Source organism: Erythranthe guttata, chromosome 1 (genome assembly GCF_056151865.1).
Source record: "Erythranthe guttata isolate IM_541 chromosome 1, IM_541, whole genome shotgun sequence".
Taxonomy (NCBI): Eukaryota; Viridiplantae; Streptophyta; class Magnoliopsida; order Lamiales; family Phrymaceae; genus Erythranthe; species Erythranthe guttata.
In genome coordinates this window covers 3,207,356-3,226,895 of record NC_142533.1, presented here as the reverse complement: position 1 = coordinate 3,226,895, position 19,540 = coordinate 3,207,356, and the positions used below count along the sequence as shown (strand labels likewise).

General features: G+C 37.4%; 4 protein-coding genes and 1 pseudogene across 4 annotated transcripts; 4 read left to right on the top strand and 1 right to left on the bottom strand.

Moving 5' to 3' along the window:
* Positions 1-1,268: 1,268 nt before the first annotated feature.
* On the top strand, positions 1,269-3,479 carry KELP (transcriptional coactivator p15 (PC4) family protein (KELP)). Its single transcript, XM_012998868.2, has 3 exons — positions 1,269-1,807; positions 1,949-2,054; positions 3,212-3,479. Exons 1-3 carry the CDS (start codon positions 1,484-1,486, stop codon positions 3,304-3,306), a joined length of 525 nt encoding a protein of 174 aa, XP_012854322.2. The 5' UTR covers positions 1,269-1,483; the 3' UTR covers positions 3,307-3,479.
* A 1,878-nt stretch (positions 3,480-5,357) lies between these two features.
* On the top strand, positions 5,358-6,513 carry LOC105973618 (F-box protein At3g08750). Its single transcript, XM_012998651.2, has one exon. The coding sequence runs from the start codon at positions 5,358-5,360 to the stop codon at positions 6,471-6,473; it is 1,116 nt and encodes a 371-aa protein (XP_012854105.2). The 3' UTR covers positions 6,474-6,513.
* A 1,119-nt stretch (positions 6,514-7,632) lies between these two features.
* On the top strand, positions 7,633-8,895 carry LOC148772592 (uncharacterized). The gene has a single exon (XM_088820494.1). It carries the CDS (start codon positions 7,765-7,767, stop codon positions 8,893-8,895), a length of 1,131 nt encoding a protein of 376 aa, XP_088676620.1. The 5' UTR covers positions 7,633-7,764.
* Positions 8,896-9,127: 232 nt separating this feature from the next.
* LOC148772591 (uncharacterized) lies at positions 9,128-10,477 on the bottom strand (annotated as a pseudogene).
* Positions 10,478-16,981: 6,504 nt separating this feature from the next.
* On the top strand, positions 16,982-19,159 carry LOC148772590 (uncharacterized). Its single transcript, XM_088817317.1, has one exon. The coding sequence runs from the start codon at positions 17,845-17,847 to the stop codon at positions 18,997-18,999; it is 1,155 nt and encodes a 384-aa protein (XP_088673443.1). The 5' UTR covers positions 16,982-17,844; the 3' UTR covers positions 19,000-19,159.
* Positions 19,160-19,540: the final 381 nt, after the last annotated feature.

Here is a 19,540-nt window from a genome sequence, read left to right as displayed (position 1 = left end):
ATGTAATACGATTTTCTAATTTTAATTCGACAGTAACACCTAATGCATCGTTCCATTTCATCAATATTATTGCCAATGTTCTTTGTGGATAAATTTTATTTACAAAACCCTCCTCATTTTTCCATAATTACATCCACCCGGCAATTTGTAGATTTCTTACATTAACACCCTCCTTTTATATGGGGTGGATGTAATTTCTAAACAAATGAGGGTTTTTATTTTCATAAATATTTTTTACCTTAAGGAGGTGGTTCCATTTCATCAATATTATTGTCTATATTGTTTGCTAAATTCAACAAAGGTGGGCCTTACGGGCTGCATTTGACGGGTATCGGGCTGAGGGGAAGCGGCCCATTTGAACAATTACAATTGAAATGCTATATTCTGCACTAAAATATGTTTGGATGCATTTTTGTTTTGTTTTCATTGTTTCCCCAAAACAAAATGAGATTTATTACACTTTTTAAATCATTTTCTCAAAACAATTTCAAAAGTTTATCTCTCCTTCAGATATGATGTGACTGCTACAGTAAAAAATATTTTCACTAAAAAAAAAATAAACATCGCTTCATCTTTCAATTTTTTTCTTCAAAAATATATTTTTCTAACACCTTTAAACATGATTTGACTGCTACAGTGTATTTTGTCTCCTTCCAAAATACAAACAAACATTACTTTCATTCTCAAATTATTTGCCCAAAACATATTTCCTCAAAATGAAATCAAAATAAGATCCAAAACGCTTCCAAACATTGCCTGGTTAACTTCAAAATTCCATTTTCAGTTTTTTTTAGAATTCTTTTTGGATTGAAATTCGAATACACATATGATTTTGATTTTCAATTCAATTTTAATATTCAAATATAATTCTAAAATTCCAACTTTTTTTAATTTATTTTTTAATAGTAAATTACTACCACTCCTGAATTATGGTCAAATTATGAAAACACCTCTTCTGTTTGAGTAATTATAGTCAATCCCTTCAACTATATATTACCTTACAAAAAACCCATCCAGCGGTAAATTTAGGGATGTTAAATCGGTAAAATTGAACTGAAATTTAGCTACGCCAACATTTCATACAGTTTACCTAACTGAATATACGATTTTGGTTCGGTAAATAACCGAATTACATAAATTTTATTTAAAATATTTAAGAGGAGGGGTGACTGTAATTAATAAGAACATACCTTAGGGGTGTGGCCGTAATTTTTCCATTTTTTAAATTAAACTAGTGTCAATTTCATATATGTGTTAGACTATTATTTAATTCGTCAGATTTCCACTCCACAACACGTGGCTAAAAAAAATCATTTACCATTTTTGCTTCTTCCTCTCACCTCTTCCCCAAATCCCATAAACCCTAAACTCGCAATTTTCCTTAACAGTAAGAAATTGACTGTTTTTCCTTACCGAAAATAGCGTAAAAATTGCAATTCGCAGCCAAAAAGGGTAAAAAAAAAAAAAAAAAAAGAGAGGAGAAATGGACAAAGAAACCCTAAGCAAAATCGAGGAGACGGTGTTGGAAATTCTCAAGGATTCAAACATGGACAAAACGACGGAGTTTCAGATCCGGAAGTACGCATCTCAGAAGCTGGGAATTGACCTCTCCGAACCGGCCCTGAAGAAGTTCGTCAGAGAGATTGTCGAGTCGTACCTCAGGGTACAACAGGCTAAAGCGGAGGCGGCGCAGGTGGAGGAGGAGGAGGAAGAGGATCCGCCGGAGAAGGAGGAGGAGGAAGAAAATAACAATGGGAAGAAAGGCGCCAGAGAGTACGATGATGAGGGTGGCATCATTATTTGCCGCGTCAGTTTTCTCGAATACTTTTATGCAATTTTGTTTTTGAATTACTCAATTTTGGTGTTCTGATTTCGACTCCGGTTTTTTTTCTAACTCTGATTTCTTGTTTGATGAGTGTTTTTTCGTTTTCGTTTTCGAATTGTTCAGTTAAACGATAAGAGAAGGGTTACATTGTCTGAGTTTAAAGGGAAGACTTATTTGTCAATTAGGGAGTATTACAAGAGAGATGGCAAAGAGCTTCCGTCGGCTAAAGGTATCGTCTTTTTCGTTTTTCTAATATAAGGGCCCGTTTGGCTAAGCTTATTTTAAATAACTGATATGATAAGCTCTTACGTCCGATTACTTATTTTAAGAGTTGATAAGTAGGTATCACTTGTTTTTAGAATTAATTTTTGAAGTGTTTGGATAGTGATTTGATAATTGTTCGTAGAGTGCTTATATTTTGAACTTTTACGATCTTTTATTAAAAAATTACCAAACACTTTGAAATAACTTATAAGCTTTTTTTTAACAGGTTATAAGCTTAGCCAAACACCCTCTCAGCTTATATAAATTGCATCCCATCTGACACGTAGCAAGTTACTCCCATGAGTTTTTCTTTTGTCGGGCTAATATATTTATCAATTATCGTATCATAACATTTAGTCATAGTATTTACATTTATGGACATCAACCAATAGGTTTAGGCAGTGTGAAAATTGCTTTAAATGGAAAATGAACCCGATATCGAAATTTTCACCAAATGAATTAAAAAAAAAAAAATCTCGTCGTTGATTTTGTAGTTTCTCTTGCACTATACGTCTTATAGAAGAAGATATATGTACAGCAACACTATTATTTCTAAATGAATTGACTGGTCTTAAGCAGAGGAAATGTTTCTGTTTCCACATAATGTAGGTTTTCAGGTTGTTAGGAATTTCATGCAATGTCGTGTTTTTGCTTAGACATAAGCGGTGACAATCTTTTTTTGCCTATGTATAAATCGCAACTTTTGTCACCTTGTTTTGTGAAGAACTAACATATTTGCTTCCAATTCGATATTTTCCCCAATTCGATAATAACATGCCATTTTTTTTTTGCTCCTTTTCGTTTTTTTGGCAACTTGTGTACAGTTTAGCTTTCGAAGTAAACTGGAAGAAGTATATTGATATTAAAAATCACACTTTCTAATTACGAAAGAAAAAACAATTTGTTGTACTAAAAAAATAAATGCCGTGGAGTGAGACTTGTCGGTGGACGATTTTTTTATTTATAATTTCCTTAAATACTTTATGATCGATCGCCCTCTTGGTAAATAGGGTGTTCTAGTTTATATATTTATATTGAAGGATCTATTACGTTCATACTGTAGTATTATATTGTAATTTCTATAGCATTAAGCAAAAAGTTCATTTTGTCGTTGCTGTGCAGGAATAAGCTTGACAACTGAGCAGTGGGGGTCGTTCAAGAATAATATACCTGCGATAGAAGACGCCATCAAGACAATGGAATCTAGGTTACTGTAATAGAACCGGTTTAAGATTCTGTAATGATGCTTCGTTTTATGCCCTTTCTCCGACTTGTATTGTTTATAGTCTTTTTGATTTTTCGGGATATATATTTGGTTCTACTGAGATTCTCTGTAATGTTGTTGACTTAAAAAGTTGCAAACTTGTTAGAATGGAGAAGTTCTTGAAAAGTATGATTTATTTAGAGCACATTGCGGCCAACCCCTTAGGGTAATTTCAAATCACGAAAAATCCCTCATGTTTGGATATTTACAATCACCCCCTCTCAATTATGTATTGTCTTACGAAAAAACCTCTCTTTGAGTAAGTAAATTGGACCGTAAGGGCGCACGTGTAAGACAATACATAGTTGAGTGGTGGTTGTAATTACCTAAATATGAGGGGTTCTTTTGTAATTTGAGCATACCTCGGGGTGACTGTAATTTGCCCGTTTATTTATGTTTAAAGGATGTCTTTTGTGTTGGGATAACGAATCCAAACTTTGCTTCGAAAAAAAAAAACGAATCCGAACTTGGGTGGAATATGGAACGAAATCTTTATATTCTATTAAAAAAAAATTGGAAAGTGCTATATCGACACTCGGAGTAGATAAATCTTGGAGGGTTGTCAGTATCGAACATTTATTTGAGATGACTAAGGATATTCTCTCGAACACTCGTCCGTTTATAACCGAGGATTTTATGCATTGGTGTGACAATCTTGTTTTGACTTTGAATGTAGAGACAGATTATTAGAGAGACTCCTATTCCTCGATGTTGTATTAACGACTTTGAAAAGTATTATCCAACAACAGGGAGATCTCTGTCTTTGCTCGTTTCTGACGGTGAGTTTTCGTTTGATGCTTGGGACATGAAATCGGAAAATGGAGAATGGACAAAGACGTACAAGGTTGACTCGGAAGATCGAACGGAACGCTTGCACGATAAAAGGGTTTGACTTTCCTTTAAAGCTCATACCGGTTGGTTGGTTAAAACACGGAGAGGTGTTGTTGGTCTTGCATGAAAATGCATATTTTACCAAGACTTACTTGCATTGCCTACAATGTTCATACGAAGCGAATCGACGACTTTTTTGAGTTGTATGACGATTGTCATTATTGCACCTTTCAGCTTCATATAAACAGCCTCGTATGGTTGGCTGGAAGTTACTTCCTTCGTTTTGTGCCACGTTATTTGTCATCTTCGTATTGATGGTACGATACGTTTTTGAAATAATTATTTTCATTTATTAATTAAAAACTCTGGAGGACAAGTATTCACTCATATGTTTGTTATGTGTGCTGATGTTTTTATTTTTGTTTTTGTTACTGTGTTTATTTTAAACCCAATTTAATAATTGTATGTATAATATAAGTGGAGAATATCAAGATCTTTGGTATGATATTTTTTCCTTAAATCTTTTTTTTTTTTAGAATTCCTTAAATCTTATATATAAAGAAAGAAACGCTGTGAATCCTATAAAAACCCTAATGACATATTTGTAATTAATTAAATCTTCTAATTATTAAAATCTCTTTTTCATTCTTTTTTAACTTTCGCTCCTAATTTCCAGCCCTAAAATCTCTGATGTACAACTAATTAAATCTTTTAATTATTAAATTCTCTTTTTCGTTTTTTTTAATAATAATTCAATCTAAGTTCAGGGATTCTTTCGTAATTTATCCTATTTCCTAAAATATTATTAAAGAGAAAAAAAAGAAAGAATTAGGTCATTCGTAATAGGTCAATTTTCAATAATTATTCTGCCGGCCGGTTGTGGTCACCGATCTTTCAGACTCCGGTGACGAATAAAGAAGAAGGGAATTCACCGGTATACTTTTTTTTTATGAAGAACTTTTCTCGTTTAATATTATCCGTTGCTTTACAATTTCAATGATGCATCAGTTACATTTTTCTTTTTTCATATTTACGTTTAATTACTCGACGGAGAATGACTTGAAATAAAAGGAGTTCAGCCACACGGTTGCGTATTTATTAGTTTTCTTAATACAGGTCCACAAACCGAAAACATCAGTTATTTTACGTTGGACTTGTATTTCATATACGCAGATGGCCAGGAGCAACGATAATAGTCATGTTCGTAAATTCACGAGAAGTATAAGGAAGTGCGGTTCAACAAATATAGAATCTCTTCCAGACGAATTGGTGTTCCAGATTCTTCTAGAACTCCCGGCTGAAGATATTTACGATTCTGCCACGTTTGTTTGCAAGAAGTGGTACAAAATGATCAATACCGATAACTTCATAAACGCACACCTTCAACACTCAACTCCTGGACTTCTAATCCAGAATCGTACTCACAAGTACGACCGTGCCGTATTTGCGGCAATTCGGAAGGGGAAAATCGAGATATCCAAGTTCGGTTACAAGTTCACGGATCGAGTTTTGGCTAGTTGTAACGGTTTGGTACTAAACCACTATTCAGAAGACCACTATGCTCTTCAGATTGTGAACCCGGCAACAAAGCAACGATTATTCGTCACCCCTCCGTTTACTGAAAACGTAAGTCGCCACAATTCTTTTGGTATAGTACACGTGGCATCTACAATGGCGTATAAAGTGGTCCATACGTACTTTCGTTATACGGATGACTATTTATACACATGGGGGTGTTCTTTGTTGACCGTGGGAGTTGACACGTATTGGAGACGTGTTCACATTCGACCCGTTTTTCCGGAAACGGCAATTGTCCACACCACCCAACAAACGACCCAAGGTTTTATGCATTGGGTTTGGAGTAACGTTTGTGTTTTGACGTTGAATGTAGAGACTGAAGTTATTACAAGTACTCCTGTGCCTCGGGGATACAAACACGTACGCAAGTGGTATTTGTCGAAGGGAAAATCCCTATCTTTGCTCATTTTGTGCGAAGATTCTTCGTTTGACGTTTGGGAATTGAAATCGGAAACCGGAGAGTGGACGAAGACGTACAAGGTTGACTTTGAACCCTTGTCGAAATATGGCCGTCTCACGCCCGTTGCTTGGTTAAAGCATGGTGAGGTGTTGGTCTTGTCGGGTTCAGATTTGACGCGTGTTTGCACTACCTACAATGTTCTTACACGAGAAATCGACTGTTTCGAGTTGGATGATTATTGTAATGACCATATCTTTAAAATCCATACGAATAGTCTCGTATCATTAGATGGAATCGAAGTTGGATATTGACTCTCGATTTTGCTTTTTTTTTGTTTCATTCTGCCTCCGATTTCTTCTTGAAATTACTGTGTTTTTTTTATAATGATGAATGCTTCTTTGCATGCATACTTGAGGATATTTGTCGGACACCTTATGGACCGTTGGGCGATTTCTAAAACATTAGAAACATGTTTGAATAGTAAATTTTTAAATATTTTTGTTACTTCTTAATTATTTACATGATTTAATGATCAGTTCGTAAATTGAGAGTTGATAATAAAATTTATTTAGAATATGTTTGTATGAAAATATATAAAATGAATTTATATATAAATAAGAACTTAAATATGTTTATATAACATATTTATAAATATACCCCTATACTTTTCATTATTTACATATTCTCCCCAAGCTTCCGTATATACCGTTTCTCCATGTCCGTTTTCCAGTTTTCGTGTATAGTTGTTTCAGTACCCGTACTACATAAATAGCTAGTTAAGTTGATGATAAGTAATTTGTTGAAACTTGAAATCCAATTTAATAATTGTATAATATAAGTGGAGAATATCAAGATTATTGAGTTCTACTTGGTAACTATCAAGATTTTTGGTATAATTTTTTTTACTTATTCCTTTTTTTTTTTTTTTTTTTCTCTTAAAAAAATAATTATATTAGGGCAAAGTGAATGCATCACTGGGAAATAGGAGTAGAATCGACATTGTAAGGAATATTCTTTGAAATAAAAAAGATTCCATAGAGAATCACATCATAGGAGGTCTGTGTAACACTGAAACAAACATCAGGAGGATTTGGTAATTACGGAGGGGTGTTTTTTGTAATTTAACCTACGTTCTGGGTCTTTTTCATAATTTATCCTATTTCCTAAGATATTATTATCTCGTATAACTGAATAAAGAAAAAAATAAAATAAAAATTAGGTCATTCATAATAGGTTAACTTTCAATAATTATTTTGCCGGCCGGTTGTGGTCACCGATCGTTCAGACTCCGGCGACGAATAAAGAAGAAGGAAATTCACTGGTATACTTTTTTTTATGAAGAATTTTTCTCGATTAATATTATCCGTCACTTTAAAATTTCAATGATGCATCAGTTACATTTTTCTTTTTTTCATATTTACGTTTAATTAATCGAGGGAGAATGACTTGAAATAAAAGGAGTTTAGCCACGGTTGCGTATTTATTAGTTTTCTTAATACAGGTCCACAAACCGAAAACATCAGTTATTATGAAACGGAGAGAGTATTTTTTAGTTTTCAGACGAATTTTTTTACTTTTTTACGATGGACTTGTATTTCATATATGCAGATGGCCAGGAGCGACGATAATAGTCATGTTCGTAATTTCACGAGAAGTATAAGGAAGCGCGGTTCAACAAATATAGAGTCTCTTCCAGACGAATTAGTGTTCGAGATTCTTCTAGAACTCCGAGCTGAAGATATTTACGATTCTGCCATGCTTGTTTGCAACAAGTGGTACAAAATGATCAATACCGATGACTTCAGAAACGCACACCTTCAACACTCAACACCCGGACTTATCATCCAGAATCGTAACCCTCACAAGTACGATCACGTCGTCTTTGCGGCGTTTCGGAAGGGCAGAATCGAGATATCAAAGTTCGATTACGAGTTCAAAGTTCGAGTTTTGGCTAGTTGCAATGGTTTGGTACTAAACCACTACCCCGAAAACCACTATGCTCTTCAGATTGTGAACCCGGCAACAAAGCAACCATTATTCGTCACCCCTCCGTTTTACGAAAAAGTAACTAACCACAATTCTTTTGGTATAGTACACGTGGCATCCACAATGGAGTATAAAGTGGTACACACGTACTTTTATCGTGCGGATGGAAATTTACACTCGTGGGGGTGTTCTTTGTTGACCGTGGGAGTTGATGAGCATTGGAGGCGCGTTCACACCCGACGCGTTTTTCCAAAAAGGACAATTGTCAATGGCACCCAGCAAATAACCGAAGGTTTTATGCATTGGATTGGGAGCAACGGTTGTGTTCTGACGTTGAATGTAGAGACTGAAGTTATTACAACTACTCCATCGCCTGCGGGTTTCAAGTATACACCCAAGTGGTATTTGCCAAACGGAAAATCTCTATCTTGGCTCGTTTCGTGCGGTGATTCTTCGTTTGACGTTTGGGAAATGAAATCGGAAACCGGAGAGTGGACGAAGACGTACAAGGTTGACTTTGAACCCTTGTCGAAATACGGCCGTCTCAAACCTGTTGCTTGGTTAAAGCATGGAGAGGTGTTGGTCTTGTCGGGTTCAGATTTGACGCGTGTTTGCACTACCTACAATGTTCTTACACGAGAAATCGACTGTTTCGAGTTGGATGATTGTTGTACTTGTAACAACCATATCTTTAAAATCCATACGAATAGTCTTGTATCATTAGATGGAATCGAATTTGGATATTGATTCTCGATTTTGCTTGTTTGTTTCATTCTGCCTCCGATTTCTTCTTGAAATTACTGTTTTTTTTTATTAATGATGAATTCTTCTTTGCATACTCCATTATTGTAAACTAGGTTATTACTCAATATTGTCGGCGTAAATCTTATAGCTTAGATTTAAAAAGAGGAAATATTCTTGCATCGATCCACGGTTCAAGAACTCGTTAATCGAGACGTTTGCAAAAATCATCTACAGCATTATTAAAAGGAGAAAAACAGAATAAAAAAAAATTGAAAACTACAAGAAGTTAGTTAACTACTTCATCCATGCAGGTTAAGAAGCTTCTATATATTTTATCTTCATTTGCCCTCGATTTCAGTCGAATCGGGTTTTCTTGGTCGTGTCAAAGTTTTCTGGCTCAGCAAATATTTTCTCCAGCACATCATAATTGATTTCGGAAGACACTCTCTTTTTATCAAGCATTCGTTTTGCGGATTCAACGGCAGTTCAGCAGGGCCGGATTTTTCCGCCTCTTCCGCTCTCTTCTGTCTTCTTTCCTTCTTCGAATTCGCGACAGCTTCTTCAGCTGCAGCAGCAAGCTTCCGTGCGGCTTGTACATCTTCCGAGCAGTTGGAAAAATTCCGCCTCGTAAGCTTTTCTTGCAGCTTCTTTAGCTGCCTCCTCCTCAACATATTCTCTGTTCACTTGCTCCCAGATAATCTTCTTACATTCCTTCTCCTCCTCGTTTAGTAGATACAAATCCACGTCACCGTCATCATTCATCAATGTCGGATAAACTCTCAGATTCTTCAAATATAACATCACCTGCTCTTTGTACGCTTTCAGCCAAATTTAACGAATCCAGCTTATCAGCAGCATTTACCTCAGCCATTAACGTTATTTCCATCCCCGCACGTTGAAAAGCGGGGGGCTCCGACCCCCCATTAAGCCCTCCAGTAAGTTGTACGAAATATTCGTAGCAGCTTTCACACGAACCACTACCACCCGTACGCTCACAGAGAAGTTCTTTCACCCCTGCATTATCTCCTTTCACAACCTCCTCATCCTTCATGTTGAGCTCCTCAATCGTAAAAGACCACCCGACTACGTATTCCCGAACTCAGTCAACCGCTTCGTCAGCGTAGAGCGCACTCCCACATACCTCACTCGGTTTCCAACCCGTCTGCATCCAATCCCGCTTCAGTCCGGCAACTCGACAGAGCACAGTTCTCGCAACAACACTCTGCTTTCTGCCTCCGCCGCCGCCGCCAAACAGACCATCACTAAATCTGTGCACAAAAAGGCTAGGGGTCAACATTTTTCTTAACAAATGCATGTTCATAAAGGCTTAAAATCTGACTAAGCTCCAAATAAACCTTCCCCAACACATAAACATTTATCCTCAAAAACTCCGAGAAATCAATAAGAAGAAATCGTGTACAAGGCTCGAGCGGCGAGGGCTACGGAATCGCCGCCGTCGATTCTCACGGCGGAGATGATGTGCCTAATTCCGGACAGTGCTTCGTCCAGTGTTCTCTATCGGGAAACTGAATACTTGGCTCCGATTGTCTTCCGCAGAGCGAGCAGCAGATTTTGCCGTCGACATTATCGGGTTGAATGATAGTGTTGGGAGTATTTTTTGGCCGGAAAATGCAGCGACGGGTTCCGGCGATTTCTGCAGACTGGGGAAGAAAGGGGGGCAGACCTGCAAATAATTAACAATGAAGTAAAAAGCAAACCGGTCAACATAAGTAATTGAAATTAAATTAAGTATTTGAAGGTAGAAAAGTAATTTGTTCAAATCCTAATAATCAATTAAATTCTCTCAAAAAAGGAAAAAATCAATTTAATTGGATAATATAATATCAAGGTTATTGAGTTGTCTATTCTAATTTGAGATTCGGGATCCATCCATGCCAAAACTCATCCAAGCAACCACAATCTATTCATCCTACTATAAAATTAGGGTTACAGAACTTTCACCAAGTTATTTGTTCACTAATTAATTATATTTTTTTATCATCAATGGGTAACTCACTGAGTCACCACCATCTCAATGGCTCGTCGAAGAAGAAGGAAACTCCGAGGTAATCTTTTTTTTTTTTTTGTTTTGTTTTGGTGAGAATATCAATTCAAGAGTAGCTGCAGGTAATTATAAACATGCTTCTCTTTCGATCGAGAACGCTTTCGTGTTTTCGAATTTCTACTTATTTTAACAATTAAATAAACCGTCCACGCATTAATTAATATGGTTGATTGACATCGATTCTGAAACCTGTGTCGATTATTTCAGGAGGCGTAAGTCATTCGATACGGAGTCGCTTCCAGACGATTTGGTGTTCGAGATTCTCCAGCGTCTTCCAGCACAAGATATTTACGATTCTGCCATGCTCGTTTCCAAGAAGTGGTACGAATTGACCAATAGCCGTAGCTTCATATACGAACACCTTCGTCGTTCAACTCCCGGACTTGCTGTCAAGTGCTACGATGGCAAGCTCGCGTTTTTTATCGAGACGCAACGAGGCCAAATCAAGGTATCTAAGTTGCATAATCACGACTTCGGCGAAAGCTGCTTTTGGAGAAGTTGTCACGGTTTGATACTCGAGTCCGAAGATTCTGATTTCAACCCATACACTAAGGCGCTCCACATTACGAACCACGTCACGAAGCAAACGATTAATCTCCCGCCTCCAGATCTTAACATAATTAAATCCTTCCATTATAATAATTACGATATCGCGTACGCGCCCACTTCGATGGAGTATAAACTGGTCAACACGTATTACTCGTGGACCGAGATATCAAACTCGACGATATTACGTATATTTACCGTCGGAGTCGATGCACTATGGAGGTTTGTTTGTATCCGACACTTATCCGCAAGTGCATCCGAGCAACTCTTCCGATCGACTCCGTTTGTAACCGAAGGTTTTATTCATTGGGCCGACAGAAAAAGCAAACAAATTTTGACTCTGAACGTAGAGACTGAAGTTATAACAGAGACCCCTGTTCCTCAAACTATATTTAAAAATTATTATCTGTCGACGGGAACGAGTTCTCTATCTTTGCTCGTTTCCCGCGTCGATTCTTCCTCTTCGTTCGAGGTTTGGGAAATGAAGTCGGAAACCGGAGAATGGACGAAACTGTACGATTTTGATACGGAAGCTCTAAGGTGCGGATTCAAACGTTTGTGGCGTAAAAGGAATCATCGACCGTTAAAGCACGTACTAACGTGCTTTCCGAAAAGACGGATTTGCCCCCGCTTAAAGCTCGTCCCGGTTGGCTGGTTAAAATACAAAGAGGTGTTGGTGCTGAGCGGTTCTAGTGATACTATGGATTACGCTGCGTATAATATTCGTACGCGAGAAATTATCGACTTTTTTAGGTTGGATGATATTCGTGACTGCACGTTTCAACTTCATACGAATAGCCTTGTACGGTTGCCGATTCGGAACCAAGTTTAGTTCCCCTTGTGGAGAGTTGCTTTCATTTTTCTACCAATTTATTTATCATCATATACATTTTTGGTACATATATTTTCGTAATTTATAATTAAATACTTCGGAGAACAAGAGTATTTTATGATCTGTTTGTTTGCTATGTGCTGTTGAGCTCATTGTTTTTACTTTTTTTGGTTAATTACAAAAAACGCCCTTGAACTAAGCTTTAATTACAAAAAAATCCCGTCAGGTGTTCATAATTATAAGAGGGTATATTACACCTACAATTCTGAGGTATATTGGTAATTACCGGCCCACACCCCTGAAACAATTATCGAAGCTAAATTTTATATTTTGGGGACCGATATGCACTATATTTTTTTTCCCGCGGGGCTTTAATGCTACCAAAGACGAAAATTTATAATCTTATGTAAAATAATAAGGATTCAATAAATGTTATAAGAGTCATGTCACCCCCTAACTCTATGTTGTCTCTACCACTGTCTGAAACTAATAGTTCGTTAGAACCCTACTAACAATGTTTTAGGGAGTTGATTGTAATTACCAATACTTTAGGGACCTTAAAGTTATCTGAGCATACTTTAGGGGTGTAGGTGTAATTTAAAATACTAATAATGAAATAAAAAGCAAATCGGTCAACATAAATAATTGAAATTAAATAAGTATTTGATCGAAGGTAGAAATTTGAATAATCAGTTAATATTAATTTGAATAAAATAATTTGAACAAACTATTCCTATTGTAAAATTAGGGTTTCAGAACTTTTAGCCAATTGTGCACTAATTGATTAATTATAATTATAATTATAATTTATGAATGGGTAACTCACGGGGTCACCATCTCAATGGCTCGTTGACGAAGCAGAAAACTCAGCGGTAAATTTTGTTTTAAATATTTTTTTTTCTTGTTCAGAATTATTACTCAAATAATTAGGGTTAACTTTGAAGAAAATGTGACTATTAATTATTTCGGGAGATGTAACTTGAAGAACAAGTCATTCGATATGGAGTCTGTTCCAGACGATTTGGTGTTGGATATTCTCCAACATCTTCCGGCACAAGATATTTACGATTCGCGACCATGCTCGTTTCCAAGAAGTGGTACGAAATGATCGATAGCCGTAACTTCACATACGAACACCTCCGCCGTTCGATATCAAGTGCTGTAATCGCACGCATGCGGTTTTCGTCGAAATGCAACGAGGCGGACGTATTAAGGTATCTAAGTTGAGTAACTACGAGTTCGGCGGAAGCTGCGTTTGGAGAAGTTGCGGCTACGGTTTGATACTCGAGTCCGTAGATTCCCCGTTACACACCTATGTCGACACTCTTCGTATTACGAACCCCGTCACAAACCAAAAAATTGATGTCCCTATCTTGTCTTTCCTAATAGAATCCCGATATTATAACAATTACGATATAGCGTACGCGCCCGCTTCGATGGAGTATAAACTGGTTCACACGTATTGTAACTCGTGGAGCAATATATCGAACTCGACGATGTCGTATACTTACCGTTGGAGTCGATACATTATGGTGGTTTGTTTGTACCCAACACTTATCTGCAAGTGCAGCCGAGCAACTCGTCCAATCGACTCCGTTTGTAACCGAAGGTTTTATTCATTGGGCCGACGGAAAAAGCAAACAAATTTTGACTCTGAATGTAGAGACTGAAGTTATAACAGAGATCCCTGTTCCTCAAACTATGTTTAAAAATTATTATTTGTCGACGGGAACGAGTTGTCTATCGTTGCTCGTTTCCCGAGTCGATTCTTCTTCTTCGTTTGAGGTTTGGGAAATGAAGTCGAAAACAGGAGAATGGACGAAACTGTACAATTTCGATACGGAAGCTCTAAGGTGCGATTTTCAACGTTTGTGGCGTAAGAGGAAACATCGACCGTTAAAGTTATCGTGCTTGCCGTATAGACCGATTTACCCCCACTTGTTGAACCTCGTACCGGTTGGTTGGTTAAAATACAAAGAAGTGTTGGTGTTGCGTGTTTGTAGTGATACTATGGACTGCATTGCGTATAATATTCGTACGCGAGAAATTATCGACTTCTTTACGTTGGATGATGTTTGCGACGAATGCACCTTTCAACTTCATACTAACAGCCTCGTACGGCTATATATTAGTCTTGTGATGCATTTTTGGAAATTTTTTTCTTTACTAATTGAATAATTTGGAGCACAAGTATTTTCTGATCTCTTTGCTATGTTTGTTGAGTTGATGTTTTTTTTTCTTGGGTAAATTACGAAAACGACCTTGAAGTAAGGTATGGTCAAAAAATACGCCTACGCCTTTGAGATAAGTGATTAAAGATTCCTCTATCAACCGCTATCTACTTTGGAGATACCTACGGCAGTATCTTCTCATGAATTAGTGAATTAGGCGGGCCTACTTTGTACAGAATAATAAGTAGCGGGTCAATCTTCGTCAATTTGATCGAGAATTGAAATATTCTAAATAGAAATGTGGGGATAATAAAAGATGCAGGGTCGTTTGTCTGCTTGCCTAGTAGGCTGGTTAGCCGAAAAATGGTTATCGGTTCAAGAACGTAAGTGTTAGAGAATATTATATTATAGAACTCTCCTAATATTAGGATTCTAGTATGATTCGGTTACCTAGATTAGTTAGGATTTAGTTACCTAGTCAAACTCTATTACCTTGCAATATTTCTCTATATATATTCCATGTAATCAACCCATAACACAATGGGGGTTTATTTTTCTCTTTCTCCTATTCTATTCTTCCTATATGGTATCAGAGCTCCAGGTTTAGGTTTTTTAACCTAGCCGCCTTTCTTCTCCATGGCGGTGAAAACCTAGCCGCCTTTCTTCTCCATGGCGGTGACCACCCAATTTTCTCCCTCCCCCGGTGGTGGTACTCTAATATTTTTCTTTATTTTTTTTTCTTTTCTATCTATCTTTTTATGAACACCACCCGAATTTTCTCCCTCCCCCGGTGGTGCTTCTCTATCTTTTTCTATCTTCTTCTTCTTCTTTTTCTATCTTCTTCTTCTTCTTCTTCTTCTTCTTCTCCATGGCCTAAAACCTAGCCGCCGCTTCTCTTCTTCTCAATGGTCGGCGACCACCAAACCGAATTTTCTCCCTCTCTCGGTGGTGTATCTTCTCTATATTTTTCTTCTTCTTCTTCTCCATGGCCTAAAACCTAGCCGCTGCCTCTCTTCTTCTCCATGGCCGGCGACCCCTCTCTCATCTCTTCTCTCTATCTCGATTAAAAAAAAAAAAAAAAAAAAAAAAAAAAAAAAAAGTTCTTATTTTTCTCTCACCCGTTATTATTATTATTATTATTATTTTTTTTAAATTTGGCAGATATTTCAACAGAGGAATTCTCTAGCGATGTGTTTCGCGGTTTCTGTCCAGTCTTCACGTTTGAAGTTTATTCGTTCCGACTGCGGGAGCGTGCTAGCAAGTGAATGTCCAGTCTTCACGTTCGTCACGTTTCGACTGCGGGGGCGTGTTAGAGAATATTATATTATAGAACTCTCCTAATATTAGGATTCTAGTATGATTCGGTTACCTAGATTAGTTAGGATTTAGTTACCTAGTCAAACTCTATTACCTTGCAATATTTCTCTATATATATTCCATGTAATCAACCCATAACACAATGGGGGTTTCTTTTACGTAATATTATTTTTCTCTTTCTCCTATTCTATTCTTCCTATAGTAAGGTGCCCCTGCTTTTTTAGGGTAAGAAGGGGTAGAAAAAATTTCTCGAGCCAACGTTTGAGCATCAGGCGCTACGGCGCTGAAGTAACATACATCATACTCCCAGGAAAAACTCGAACGACCTTTAAACAAATGGGTCAAATTACGAAAAAAACCCTCTTATGTTCAGGTAATTAAAACCATCCCGTCAATTATGTTTCTTCTTTCTGTTTTTCGCACTTTCGCCCCCTAAAACTTATAAAATTGATATCTCCCCTTGGAAATATTACATTGATTGCATTTTGCCCCATAAGCTTGGAGGGCATTGTGCAACAAAAATAACATTTTAAATGGGCCATGTGCAAGAACGTAATGTTTCTAAGGGGTAACGTGCAACAAAAATTCTCAATTCTGATGAATAATCCATGTGAATTTTGCTATCGGGCCAATGTGTAACAAGAATAATATTTTAAGGGACATTCACTTTTAAAAAATTGAGGGGTAAAGTGCGAAAATTAGAAATTTATAAGGGGTGATGGGCCAATGTGTAACAAGAATAATATTTTAAGGGACATTCACTTTTAAAAAATTGAGGGATAAAGTGCGAAAATTAGAAATTTATAAGGGGTGATGTGCAATTTGCCCTAAAAAAAGAACTAATACTTTCATCTTCTTCACAGCGCCTGTTCCCCATATTTGTTCTGTTCCTCATTGAAATTTCCTCAGTTAATTCCTTTAGTTTTTTTTTCTCTCTTTGTCGCTGTGGTTCCTTTGCGTATTCCCGGATTTCTCTCTCTCTCTCTCTCTCTCTCTCTCTCTCTCTCTCTCTCTCTCTCTCTCTCTCTCTCTCTCTCTCTCTCTCTCTCTCTCTCTCTCTCTCTATATATATCTCTTCGTAAGTGATAAGGGACGTCAAATTGGATTTGAGTTGCAAAATAACTATTTAATTCGGAGAAGAGTTTTAATTGGCATTGGTGGAAATATCGAAAGAAATTATGGAAAAGTAAGGGTTTTCGAAAAACTCAAATTGTATTTGAGTACGAAACGAACTCTATCTCAAGTGAAACGGCGCAAGGAACAAAACTCATGAGCAAAGCTCATGAATCACGTCAAATTTCAGCAATCCAACGTTGTTTAGACTCCCAAAAGTTCGTTTTTGCTATTTTAGGTAAGTTTTAGAAAATTAATATCAAATCATAGAAAAATCGGATTAGGATTCCGTAAATTGGGTTGTTCCCAAAATTACGAGATCTACTAGAATCAGACTCTAACTCGTTTTTGCCATTTTTGGTAATTTTTAGTATTTTCTTATTTTAATTAGGGTTTTCAGTTTTTTAGTATAAATAGCTGCCTTAGGACTTTATTTTAGAAGATTTTCGAATTTTAATAAAATATTTAGAGTTTTCTCTATTGTTCTGGTGGATTCCAGAGTTTTTCGGTGGATTCCGAATGTTATTTCGTTCTATAGGATTAATTCGTAGAAATTAATTCTTTACCGTGCTTCCGTTCTGCGTCAGTAAGTCTCTCTCTCTAGAAGATTTCACCTTTATTCATTTAGGGTTCTTGATTTTCACCATTGATTGTTGCTGGGTTTTTTGGTTATTTCTTGATGTTTTTGATTTTTTTTTTCTTACTTCTCTACTTAATCTGAATTCATTATTACAGGGACCGAAACATCGAGTAAAAAGAAGGAAACTCCACGTTCCTCTTTCATAAATCATAATATATAATCTTGCTTTGATTAAAAATATATAATCTATTTTTTAATTTATGCCAATTAAAAAAATTAGGGTTAGCTTTGATTTTTAAATTTTTTTTTAGTTCTTGTGGCTGCAAATATGCAGATGGCTACAAATATAGAATCTCTTCCACACGAAATGGTGTTCGAGATTCTTCTACGTCTCCCAGCCGAAGATATCCGCAACGAGGCAAGATTCGTTTGCAAGAAGTGGTACGATATTACCGGTACCCGTAAATTCGTATACGCGCACCTCCACCATTCGCCTCCCGGGCTTATAATCCAGAGTTACAGTGACCGCGACCGTCCAAATTTCGTGGCAACGAGGCGAGGTAGAATCGAAAAATCCCGTATGCTCTTCAGATCGATTTACGCGCCCGATACCGAGTTCGCAAACCTCTTTTGGTCTGGCTGTAACGGTTTGCTTTTGCTGTGTGATCTTTGTGGCGAAGACCGTTGTTCTGAAACACTTTACGTTACGAATCCCGCAACGAATCAGCATTTCCCACTCCCCGAGTGTATCGGTCCTGCGTATCGTAACTCCGGTATGGCGTATTCTGTAGCTTCCACGGCATATAAAGTGGTCGCCACGCCGTATAATTTCGAAAGTGGGAAACTGGATTGCGTTATATTGACCGCTGGAGTTGACTATTCTTGGAGGCCCGTTCGCACCCAACACTTGTCCCTCGAAGTTCGAAAAATTCTCAAGGGTATTCCGTTGACTACCGAAGGCTTTATTCATTGGACTGACAAAGAACAACCAGGCGCTCGTGTTTTGACTTTGAACGTCGAAACTGAAGTTATTACAGAGTCTCGTGTTGATCCTCAATGTTGTTATGGGTCCGAACGACTGAAGTACTATTTGTCGAGGGGGCGTTCTCTAACTTTGCTCGTTTCTTGCGGCGGATTATCGTGGGAGTTTTGGAATCTGGAACCAGAAACGGGAGAATGGACTAAGCAGCACAATATTGACTTGGAATCTCGAGAGGGCGAATTGGTAAATTTGATCCACAGAAGCCGTGGTGGTCCAAACTCGTATCCACCGCCCACTCGTCTGCATCTCGTACCGATTGGTTGGTTGAACAACGGAGATGTGTTGGCGTTTCATGGTTCGCATCCATCGTCGCTTTGCTTTCTCTACAATGTCCCAACGCTAAAAATCGAGTCGTTTGGATTGGAGGACCATTGGCACAATCTGATATTTACTTCTCATAGAAATAGCTTGGTGTCACTAGAGTTAGGTGAATGCAATTAATTATGCAAATGTGTTATTTAGTACATTGTTTGGCAAATTGCACATCACCCCCTGTAAATTTTTAATTTTCGCACTTTATCCACTCAATTTCTGTAATTTGACCTTACCTTAGGGGTGTCCGTAATTTGCCCTCATAAATTAAATATTCCGATATCGCTGGGGGTCTTAACAAAATAACAAATTATTTTCAACAGATATTTTATCAGTCGAAGAGTGTAACAAATATAGCGTTTCTTCCAGAATAAATGGTGTTCGAGATTCTTCTACGTCTCCCGGCTGAAGACATTCACAACCGGGCAAGATTCGTTTGCCGAAAGTGGTATGATATAACCAATAGCCGCAACTTCATACACGAGCACCTTCGTCATTCAACTCCCGGACTCGTCATTCAATTCGGTGCTGCATCAACGAAGCAACCAATCACCGTGTCGTCAACGAGACGAGGCGGCAGAATCGAAGTATCCAAGTTCAACAATCACGATTTCAAATACTTTTACTCGTACGGTTGTAACGGTTTATTTCTGCAGCACTACCATACAAT

Bases quoted from the DNA above. Each gene is read 5' to 3' on its own strand.
- LOC105973618 (XM_012998651.2), top strand. From the start codon at position 5,358: ATGGCCAGGAGCAACGATAATAGTCATGTTCGTAAATTCACGAGAAGT.
- KELP (XM_012998868.2), top strand. From the start codon at position 1,484: ATGGACAAAGAAACCCTAAGCAAAATCGAGGAGACGGTGTTGGAAATT. The intron at 1,808-1,948 runs GTCAGTTTTCTC...CGAATTGTTCAG, and splicing joins GTGGCATCATTATTTGCCGC to TTAAACGATAAGAGAAGGGT. The intron at 2,055-3,211 runs GTATCGTCTTTT...GTTGCTGTGCAG, and splicing joins AGAGCTTCCGTCGGCTAAAG to GAATAAGCTTGACAACTGAG.
- LOC148772590 (XM_088817317.1), top strand. From the start codon at position 17,845: ATGCAGATGGCTACAAATATAGAATCTCTTCCACACGAAATGGTGTTC.
- LOC148772592 (XM_088820494.1), top strand. From the start codon at position 7,765: ATGCAGATGGCCAGGAGCGACGATAATAGTCATGTTCGTAATTTCACG.